Source organism: Charadrius vociferus, unplaced genomic scaffold, assembly GCF_000708025.1.
Source record: "Charadrius vociferus isolate BGI_N301 unplaced genomic scaffold, ASM70802v2 scaffold2506, whole genome shotgun sequence".
NCBI classification, from domain to species: Eukaryota; Metazoa; Chordata; class Aves; order Charadriiformes; family Charadriidae; genus Charadrius; species Charadrius vociferus.
In genome coordinates this window covers 10,388-21,266 of record NW_009648836.1, presented here as the reverse complement: position 1 = coordinate 21,266, position 10,879 = coordinate 10,388, and the positions used below count along the sequence as shown (strand labels likewise).

At 58.9% G+C, this 10,879-nt stretch overlaps 1 protein-coding gene across 1 annotated transcript; it reads right to left on the bottom strand.

Moving 5' to 3' along the window:
* Positions 1 to 2,520: 2,520 nt before the first annotated feature.
* Positions 2,521 to 8,195, bottom strand: SP2 (Sp2 transcription factor). The gene is made up of 6 exons (XM_009886896.1): positions 8,103 to 8,195; positions 6,535 to 7,488; positions 5,629 to 5,938; positions 3,347 to 3,521; positions 3,075 to 3,268; positions 2,521 to 2,655 (listed from the first exon to the last, which is right to left on the bottom strand). Exons 1-6 carry the CDS (start codon positions 8,163 to 8,165, stop codon positions 2,555 to 2,557), a joined length of 1,797 nt encoding a protein of 598 aa, XP_009885198.1. The 5' UTR covers positions 8,166 to 8,195; the 3' UTR covers positions 2,521 to 2,554.
* Positions 8,196 to 10,879: the final 2,684 nt, after the last annotated feature.

Sequence of the window (10,879 nt, the reverse complement as noted above, 5' to 3'; positions counted from 1 at the left end):
CCTACCAGGGCTCCTGGGAAGCCACTGGGGACTTGGGGTTCCACTAAGGCTACTGGGGTCCTACCAAGGCTTCTGGGAAGTCACTGGGGACTTGGGGTTCCACTAAGGCTACTGGGTTCCCGCTAGAGACCTGGGGTCCCACCAAAGCTTCTGGGGTGCTACCAAGGACCTGGGGTCCCACCGGAGAGCTGGTGTCCTACCAAGGCTCCTGGGAAGCCGCCAGGGACCTGGGGTCCCACCAAGGCTCCTGGGGTGCCACTGGACACACTGCTGTGGTTAGAGCAGAAGGGAGAAAGGGGGTCCCCCAGGGCACAGGAGAGGTGGCCCAGAGGGTCCCCAAGGGATGGAGGGGGTCGGGGTACCCCAGGGGAGCCCGGGGATGGAGCAGGGGTGTCCCCAGGCTCCATCCAGGACCCAGGCGAGAGCTCTCCCCATCGCCGCAGGAGAACGGGAGGCCCAAACTGGAGCTGGTCCCCAACTCGGGGGTCTACATCACCCACCCGCAGCTGGACGACCTCTCGCAGGTCTCCACCGACAAGCCCAAGCTCATGACCCGGCGGTTGCTCGATTACTTCTTCTCGCGGGAGACGCTGGCCCGCTCCTCGGCCACGGGGCAGCGCATCGCCCACAACAACACCACCATGGAGCCGCCCCTCCGCCTGCCCGTGGTCGTGGTCAACGCCATCAAAGGTAGGGGACAGCTGGGTGGGATGGGGTCCTCTGTCCCCTCTAGGTGCCGCATCGGCCACGGTGGTGGGTCAGGAAAGGCCACGGTGCCACCTGTGAACAGGGTCGGGTCCCCCTCTGACCCGCAGAGTACGTCACCAAGATGTGCGGCCGCGGCTGCAACTTCAACGCCGTCATCAACAGCAAGTGCGGCACGTCCCGGCGGGCCGTCAAGAAGATGGTCGTGAAGATGTAGTGAGCTGAGACCCATGAGATGGCCACAGCCCTTCAGTCACACGGCGGGGGGACGAGCCCGGAGCCCTCCGGTGCCACAGACGGGGAGAGGGGACAGGGAGGGACGTGTCGGGGACGGTGGGATCGCACCCTCGTGCTTACAGAGGGGCTGCGGCTGGAGCCGGTGGGCTCAGCCCCACGTCCCCATGGTGGGAGAGCCCACGGCCACGTGTCCTGCTCCCTCCCGCAGTGGGGAGCGGGTGCCGGCAGGGACAAGGGCCGGTTGGAGCAGGGAGATGCCGGTGAGGGGGTCGGCATCGTGATGCCGGGGTCCCCTGGCACAGGGGGCAGTGCCAGCGGCCGCAGAGCTGCTCCCGCACGCAGCAGCGGCTCCACGCGTCCAGCCACGGCCCAGGGCTGTTTTCCTGTAAATAAGTTCGTTTCCAGCGATATTTGGGATTCCTGTAAATAAACCCCACTTCCTCTCTGCCCGAGAAAGTCGGCAGCTCATCCTTCCCTGCAGCCTCGCCGAGCGTTTCGCCTTCAGCTCTTTGCTGCCGTTGGTCGGCTCTTACTGCGCGTCCCGCTGCAGCCGGCACAGCCCCGGTCGCGGTGGTGACCAGCCCAGCACCACGGCTCGCACCGTGCCGGCCCGGGAGAGAAAGGACCCTCGGTGGTACACGCTGCACTGGTTTTGCCTCTGGTGACTAAATTTATTTAGCAAGGAAAGCTCCTGGCTGACTCCACACCGGCCAACCAGTTACAGTTAATAAAGTATAACAGATCTGTCACGTAATCCAGAAAACAACCTCAGGCAGTTACAACTAAAAAATAAAGTGGATTTGTTTAATTTAAAAGCTCAAAAATAACAAGCCATATGTTTTGTTTTGTTTTTTTAAACATGTAGTAAACACAAAAGCAATATAATCTATGATACAATGTACACTATACACAGTGGGGATGGCGGGCAGCACACGGGGGAGGAAAAAGGGCTGAAGTCCCAAAATTCAAAAGGAAACGCCACGTCACTTGGAAACAGAAAAGCGGGGAGAAAGAAAACATCGGAGAGAAAAAAAAAACAAACAACACAACAACCAAAACTCTTCAGTATTGGAAAAGAAACGTTAGGAGAAAAGGGGGGCAAGAAGATGGGCAGCGTCTTAAAGGAAAATTAAATAAAGATTAAAAAAAGCACTCACAATACACAGTGTTTGTAATTGGGAGCGGGGAGCGTAAGGCAACGATCTCCATAGAAAAAGAGGGACCTTCCAAAGGGGGTTATATAGATATTTATAGCTATTTATAGACTTTAAATATAAAGTAGGAATGTGCTGTGGAGCCTCTCCCAGCTCGCCTGCACCAGAGCGTGCAGTCCCCTCCGTGCCCAGCTCCTGCGTGGCCGTGAGACGTTTTTGTCGGGCTCTGGGCCACCACCGGGCCACCCCATGGCCCTGGGGATCCGCAGGGAGGATCGGCCCCTCGCACCCTTCAGAAAGGGCGGCTTCTGCGTGGGGACGCAGGTGGCATCACAGGAAGGGCAGGAGGACGTTCCCGAGGGCTCCTCTCCGCGGGTGACCGCGGACGCTGGAGTGCTGCGGCGTGGCAGGCTGGTGCCCTCGCAGGGTCTGTCCGCACAGCCGGGGAGTCGCGGTCCCTACAAGTTCTTGGTGACCAGGTGGGTTTTATAGTGCTTCGTCAGGTGGTCGCTCCGCATGAAGCGTTTCTGGCACTGCGCGCACTCGAATCGCTTGTCACCTGCGGGGGAACAGCAGCGGCGGTCAAGGGGTGGCAGCCAGTCTGCCACGGCCCCGGCAGCACCGTCACCGACCTGCTTTTGTCCCTAAACCACCCAGGGTGGCAGGGACACCAGGTCCCCTTTGCAACCGCTCCACCCCAGCCCCTTCCCATGACAACTCTGTCACCACCACCATCTGGAGTGTCCTAAAGCAGCAGAGACCGCCCCCCCCCAAATTCTCCAGTCTCTCCCAGTAACTCAGTCAAATCACAAGGACAACTTGCGGTGGCCCAAGATCATCCCAGCCCTCGGCTGAGCACATCCCGTTGGCTCTCGCAAGGCTCAGGACCCCGCACGGGCTGGGCTGCGATTCGGGGGCTGCCCTGGGAGGGAGAGGACCACGTGGCGGCGCCGAGCCGTGCCCCGCGGGGCCGCAGACCTGTGTGCGTGCGAGCGTGCCGCTGCAGCTCGTCGCTGCGTGTGAAGCGCTTCCCGCAGAAAAGCCAGTTGCAGACGAAAGGGCGCTCGCCCGTGTGCAAGCGCACGTGAGCACGCAGCAGTGAGGTCTTGCGGAAGGTCCTGCCGCATTCCGGGATGTGGCAGATGTGTTTCTTCTTCCCTGGGTCCCCCGGCCTGGTGAGGAAAGCCACAGTTAACCTCCAAGATGGGTGCCAGACCCACAGCGCTGCCCCTCTCCCCCTCCGTGCTCACCTCTTCTCCCCGTCCTTGCAGTTGGGGCAGGTACACGCCATCCGTCGCCTCTTCTCCCCTGGCTGAATCTCTCCGGAAAGCGCTTGCTCCATCTGGAGCTGGATTTGGGTCGGGCTCAGGCCACTGATGGTCAGGTTGTTGCCGGAGACGTTCTGCACAGTCAGCTGCTGCTGGCCTGGGGAGGAAAAGGGGGAGTCAGGCTCTGTCCCTCCGCTGCCGGGGGGCCACGCTGCGCCCACGCGCCGGTGCCCAACGCGTCCGTCCATGCTCCTCGCGCGGGTCCTGCTGAGACCCTCCGGAGGCGGCTGGCTGGAGGAAAGACCTCCTCTGCGTGCGGGATGGGATACTCCGGGCCTCGACACCCCCAGCCCCGCATGCAGCACTGCCACGGCCCCCCCTGCCCCGCCACGTGCTGGTCCCCAAGAGGGGCCGGTAAGTCCCTTTTTTCTGAATATACTGTGCGGTTTTTCAAAGTTTTCGGTTTGACCCTTCGGGGTGGGGAAATGACCAAAGAGGAAACAAAAAAGAAACTTTGAAAAAACGTGCAATATATTGACCAAAAAAATGGGACTTACCCCAGACCCTAAGGGCTGCTCCACGCTCGGGCGCTCACGGAGGCGGCAGCCTGGGCCTTGCAGAGCACCCGGCAGCCGTGACGGGGGCTGGGAAGAAGAAGATGGGGTCAGCATCAGCAAGCGGGATCGCTGCTCTCGGGGCAGCGGGGAAGGAGGAAGGAGGAGGAGTGGGATCTGACGGCGGAGCGAAGAAGGGGTGACCGCAGAGAGGGAGGATGGGATCGGGGGCGAAGGCAGAGCAAAGGTGTTGCCACATCCACTGGGAGGGAAAGCGCGAAGCCGAGGGTCGGGGCAGCCCTTTGGCAGCACTGAGAGACAGGCGGCCGCTGGGGAGGTGGGCATATCCTGGCTGAAGCCAGGCTGAGACCCCACTCGATTTGTTTCATTCACAGGCAGCAGCCAGCAGGTCCTACCGGTCCCCTTCGCAGTCGGGGCTGCAGCCAGGCCCCCGCCAGCCTTGCAGGCGGCAGCGCAGACAGCAGCAACATCTGCCCATGGCATCTCCCCGATGCTCACGGCCGGCCCCACATTTACACGCAAAGCAGCAATTAAAAACCCCCTTAAAAGCAACCCCAGCGAGGACGGCAGCCCGCTGCGGAGCACAAAACCACGCTGGCCCATGTTTTATGCTGACATCGTTTAGTCAAGCAAGAAAGAACAGCTTCCGACTGCAAAACTGAGCCGGGACTCCTGCTGGTTCTTGCTGAGAGAGAAACCACTGCATGGCAGCAGGTCTTTCTGGATCAGAAAGCAGATAAACTTCCCTCAGACACAGCTTCCTCCCTTCAGCTCCCTGGTGGCAGCCCACACCACCAGGACCGGGCTGGGGAAGGTTTGCCGGGCAGAAGGGGAGGACAGAGCGGCTGCTGACACGTGTCTCTCCTGGAAGGAGGGAGACAAGCAGGCAATGCGGGGTCAGACATGCACCAGGGCTGCCTGTGGCTCACAGACCACTCCAGCCACTGGTCACAGCCATGTCTGGCTATTTTTTGGCTTAAGGAATACACTTGTCCCATGGAGGTGAGGGGCTGGGTTCACTCTCGGGGAATAGTGATCCCTCACTAGAGCTTGGAGGAGCGCAGAACCTCTGTGTGTGAACGCACACACGCTCTTGGTTGAGCTACTGGAAACCCAAATCAGCAGCCTTTGCCCCCAGCAGATGCGAGGGGAGATGTCCCAGCCGCGGGACCGGGAGCTGGCAGTGCTATCTGTGGTAGGGGCTGCTGGCCCAGAGGCACAGCAGGAGGGAAAGCCCCAGTGCACCGTGTCTCTCTGCCCGGCTGGGTCCCAGCTCTCCCAAAAACACGCATCTCACCCCAAGGGTTTGGGCACAGCTCAGCCTTCCTCCTGCACAGAACTCATGAGCAAACAGACATGTCCTGCAGCTCGGCACGACCGCACAGCCTGACCCTGCAGGCGGCTGTCTCCGCTAACCACCCTCCATGACACAGCTTTATCAGGACGGGCTTGGAAACACCCAGCAGAACCACCATAGAGACACCCTATGAAACACTCGGGGCCTCCTGGAGCGACGGGAGCTAGAGAAGCTGATGACATTTAACAGTCAGCAACATTCAGCTTCAGGGTACAAGGGATCTGTTTACGAAGCCCGCTGCTAGCAGAGGGGGACTTTCTGTCCTCCGGATCAAGAAGCTGCCTACGTCCTGCTGTCCCTCCCGCCCCGTCGCAGCGCAGCACGCAGCCCACCTCCGGTGTTGGTGATGGTGACAGGCACGCCCTGGACTTGCACGCCGTTGATGTTGATGGTCTGCATGGCCTGTGCCGCGGCCGCCAGCTGAGCCGCGTTCAAGCTGATGATGCCTCCGGCGGGGGCGATCTTTGGCAGAGTGCGTTCCTTGCGCGTGTCTGGTTTCTTGCTGCTGCTGCTGCTGCCCCCCGTGCCAGAGCTGCGGGTCACCGGGCTGCTGCAAGAGGTCCCAGACGGAGCCACTGTCATGGCTGGGGCTTCCTGGAGCAGCACTGTTTGCAGCTCACCTGACGGTGTTTTGAAGTAGACCTGATGGGAGGAGAAAAGAGGAATGAGACCAGCCACTGTCACGGGGCAGACCCCTCTCCACCGTGATCATCACCCTCCCCACACAACCCTGGGCCTGTGATGAGCCAAAGAGCAGGAGAAGTTGCCCGAGCATCCGAAGACCCTTTGTGGGCTTCCTGAAGAAGGTCCTGGCTTTGCACAGTAGCAAAGGGCTGCTTTGGCCCTGCGGCCTGATTTCCAAAGGCAACACTAAAGACAGTCCTGCAGGCTGTGAGCCCTGCTCCCCCCACCTCCCTCCATCTCCCAAGAGCTTCTGAGCAGGCTGGCTCATCCCAACCCCAGCTGGTGGCACAGCAGAGGTTTCAAGGACACTGTGCTCCTACAAGTCCTGTAAAAGCAGGTAGCCACCAAGAGACTTAATAAAGCCCTGCAGAGGGAACACCTGCGCTCCCAACCCTTCTTAGACATCAGAGAATCTCCACAAGTGACGTCTAAAGTGGATGCCCAGTTAGGGATGTCTGGCGGCTTACAGAACCCTTCAGCTTTTTAAAGCCTGGGTGGGGGCTCAGGAGAAACAGGGCAAAGAGGACCTTGCAGGAGGATGCAGGAGGTGGTACCTGGGTAGGAGTGGGTTCCGTCGTCTGGATCTGGAAGTTCTGGGAAGATTTTTGGGGGACGGTGGGAAGCGTGGCGGAGGCAGCCTGGACCACGCGCAGGGCCTGCTGCGGGATCTGCACTACCTGCGACTCCTGCTTGGGCTGCACCACCTGTACCTGTTGCACTACGGCCGGCTGGCCGGAGCCCGGGCTCTGCACGATGAGCAGGTTGTTGCCCGCCTGGATGATGTTCTCCGCCGTGGTCTCTATTAACACCGTCTCCACCTGCTCGGCCACGGCCATGGCGGCAGGCTGGGCAGGTGACATGGCTTTCTTTCGAGTCTTTTTGCTGGGCTTCGAGGGGCTCTCTGCAAGGACCTGAGCCTGTGTGCCCGACTCAGCGGCGTTCACCAGGTTGTTCACGGGCAAGGTAAGAGTCACGTTGCTCCCGCCGGCTAACTTGACCACGTTGCTCGTGCCCTGCGCTGGTGATGCTCCACCTTTCTGCGCCGGAGCTGGTTTGATGGGCACGGGTTTGTGAGAGGAAGAGGAAGGGGTGAGGATCGCTTGATTCGTGCCTGGAATAATCTGGATCTGGTTGGTGAGGTTGGGCTGGACCTGGATGGTCTGTCCCCCTGCAGCCTGGATCTGGGGCACCGCCTGGTACTGGATGTTGGTGGACGAGCGGGTGCCCTTGTTGATGACAGTCGGGTTCTGAATGGCAAAAACCAGCTGTCCCCCAGGGTAGGAGGTGCCGACCTGAGAGCCCTGGATCTGGAAGAGGTTCCCTTTCGACGACAGGATCCCAAAGCTGTTCTTACCGGAGCCCAGAGGGAGCGGAGCAGGTTTGATGGGGACAAGTTTGCGAGGCGTTGGCTGAGGAGGGGCAGGAGGAGTCACGGCGGCTTCCACTGCAGGGGGACCGATCTTGCTACATGTCGCTGCGAGGAGGGCAAGAGGAGACGGCTGGGAGTCCTGGGGAGCCAAGAGCGAGAGGGGTAGGTTAGAGACAGGGGCTTGTGCCAAACATCTGGAGATCAATTCAGCGAAGGAAAGGGTACAGACTATTGAAAGCAGTCCAGTCCGTGCCAATGAGACAACCCTTATTAAGGGAACTGCTTAATTACCCATACCACGTGTGCCTTTAGCTCATGCCAGTCACACTGCTTTTACCCATCAGGATGGCAACTGCCTTTTAATCGTGTGCCTATGTTCTTACAACCTCTGTAAATACCCTGCAAGTCCGCTGGTATTTACACCCAGTACACACACCCTGGAGTATTTCACGCAGTTTTAATTCCAAGACCACCTTACTATATCAGCTGCTAATGCAAGCCAAGAGATCCTTAAGGAAAACACAGAGCAGGGAGGAGAAACAACACTCCGGAAGAGTTGGCGTCGGGGCTGGGAACAAGTCCAGAGTGCGGCTCCCAAGCCTGTCCTGCAACTAGCCCTCCTCCTGACGCGGCAATGCTGGCTACGGCAGAGGCAGGAGGGGCTGAACGACGCAGCGTTTGCTGTCCTACACCCAGGACACGTCCCTCCACCCCAGCGGGGAGCTGGAAGCCTGCTGATTCCCCTGTACTCACCTGGGCAGTGGAGGCAGCTGGCTGCAGGTATTCACTGGGGCTGACGGCAGCAGTCGCAGCCATGCTGTCTCTTGATCTGCAAGGAGGGAGCAGAGAGACAGAGAAGTAAGACCAGCAGCAAGAGCCAAGACCACAGCTCCTCGACGCACCAAGCCCAAGGCCCCCATGCCCGAGGGACTCTCCCAGTGCCTCCCTGCATCGCCCAAAAGGTCACACCTCACCCACACGCCTTCAGTGGGGGAGTTGCAAAGGGGCTAGAGAAATCTCACCATCTCATCACCCTCTCCCTGCACTTTCTTTTGCCCGTCACCAAAGGGAAATGCCAATTATGGTGGGCAACCAGCTGCAGCCCTCATTCATTTGCCTGCAGCCCAGCACAGCCTTGACCTGAAGCCAGAGCTCCCCCCTGGGCTGAGACACCATCGCTGCCCTGCAGAGCCCCCCTCTTCAACACAGAGGCAGGCATGCCCAGCAAGCCAACGGCCTCCCGGTTCCCAGGTCATGCTGCCTCCCTGCCACTTGTTTTTCTAACTTTGGGAATCTCAAAGGACAGAGTTTTGGTACAGAATCATGTTTTTTCAAGGCCGGAAAAACATTGTTTCAATTATTTTGGTACGTTGTCAGTGCTGAGTGTTTGTAAGTCGTTATGTAATTAAAAGGTCACTTCGGGGAATAAAAAAAGCTGCTGGCGCTGGCTGGCAGCGGGACCTCGGGAGGCTGAGAAAAGCCATCAGCGAGCAGGGAGGAGAGAGCAGCAGCAGGCAGCGCACGGAGGAGAGGAGGCACCCGCGGGAGCCAGGGTCACGGAGCCTACAGCTTCAAAGGGATCTGCACGCCGGAGAGAGGAAAACGGCAAGGTTACGGCGGAGGAAACGGTCGCTCGAGGGCCTCGGCAGGCACAGGCGGGCAGGGTGGGCACGGGGCGAGCGGCTGTGGCTCCTCCGATGGCATGGTGGGAGCGTGGGACAAGGCAGGGCAACGGCAGGGGGATCTCGAGGGACAGCTGCAAGGACAGGGACGATTCACTGCCCCTGCGGCTTTGCCGACTTCCTCTCTCGCCACTTTCCTTGGGGAAGAGCGAGTTCACAACCTCCAACGCTCAACACTTCTGCTGCCCCAAATTCAGCAGAGCAATAACACCGATGCTGAAGCTTTTCTTGCCACTGGGGCAGCTACAATGGTTTCTTTTTAAAGGTTTAATAGGGTGAAGCCAGCAAAAGAGACTCCTAAATCCTCAAAATTTGCTAAATCTTTTGTTCTGGACTAGAAAGACATTTCATCCTCGACACTTCCTTTGGCAAATTCCCCAGTCGCCCTCATCCAGCAGTCGCTGGATGGCTCAATAGCTTGATAATATTTGCCTAGACAAGGTGCCAGGGAGAACTTGTCTGAGCTCGAGCGCTCTTTATTACCGCTGCTGACAATGTCCTGACTTCAAATGGGGAATTACGGCCGTCTGAGGAGTACAGATGCTTGGGTTTACTCAGGGCGTCTCTGAAACACAGCTCCGGCACAGGTGAGCCGATGGGAAGCCAGTGCTGTGGTATTTACGGAGATGCTTGGACGGCAGGAGCGATGGGAAGCTCTGGCAGAGGACAAGCAGCGTGATGAAAATATGAAGTCCTGGATGGCTTATAACACATCTTATCAGCCAAAAATTAACTGTTGTCTAAGCACAGTGAGTAGCTTTTTGCTGGTCACAGGGACCGGGCAAGAACAGCACCCCAGGACTGCGGCACAGAGCTGGTCTCTGGCTCTGGGCAGGCAAAGTGAAGATCTGGCACAGGCAGAGCTGCTGTTTAACGACCTCGTGCTCCTGCCCGGGGAGCTGCAGGAGATCCAGGGTTGGATGAGGGACTACACGGATGGGGAAAACTAGGTGCGGGGTTTGTTTCAAAGGGAGCAAACTCTAAGCTCCGCAGCCCAGCATGGCAAAGGCTCGGCAGCACCTATCGCAATGGAGGCGAGAGGCATCAGCACAGGCTGACTGAGGGTGACAGGGCCAGCACCCAACCTCAGAATGGGCAAACTTGACCTTCCTTGAAGTATCGTTCACTGCCAGCACGCAGCTGCAGGAGCCCCAGCCAAAAGGCACATCTGCATTGGGAAAATAAAGGGGCTCTTTTGTTTTGACGCTCTCTGGTAGCAGGGACGGCGCAGGAGGTGTACACTTTGCTGTCCAACGCAAGGGCCAGTCGTCACATCTTAGAATCATAGAATCGTCTAGGTTGGAAGGGACCTTTAAGATCATCAAGTCCAACCATAACGCAGCTTAAGGCTGGAAGAAAAGTCCTCTAGGTAACCGAGATGCAGTCAACACTCGCATAAAACCAGAGGTCAGCTCCCCCTGCATCCCTCAGCTGTCCTGCGCAACACGGACCGAGACAGACGTCTCCTCCCTGGGAACTCGAAGCCTTTCGCCAAACAGAAAGCCACTAAGAAACCGAGCGATTGGGCCCTGGGCCAAGTCACCAAGGAGCCCGCTTCCCAAAGGCAGGCAGCTTGCCCCTCACCAGCACAGGCTCCACAGCTCCTCTCAAGGCACCGTGGAGGCTTTTTCAACAGCCCTGCTGCGACTGAGCGCATAAATCCTTGGGAAGAGTCAGGTCAGAGTCCCAGGCGCCTGGGATGGCATCGCGTGGAAATTACTCGCCCTGTTCCTTAGCGAAGGGCATCCATTCCCTTGAAGCCTGGCTGCTGCTCGCTGTGGCAACCTCCCGGAGACGAAAGCATCAGACGCTCGCACCCAGCGAGCTGGCCTGTGATAAAAGGATGCT

Excerpts from the sequence above, each read along its gene's own strand:
- SP2 (XM_009886896.1), bottom strand. The coding sequence starts at position 8,165 with ATGGCTGCGACTGCTGCCGTCAGCCCCAGTGAATACCTGCAGCCAGCT. Across the intron at positions 7,489-8,102 it reads CAGCTGCCTCCACTGCCCAG|GACTCCCAGCCGTCTCCTCT; the intron begins GTGAGTACAGGG and ends TTGGCTCCCCAG. Across the intron at positions 3,522-5,628 it reads CACCATCACCAACACCGGAG|GCCAGCAGCAGCTGACTGTG; the intron begins GTGGGCTGCGTG and ends TTTCCTCCCCAG.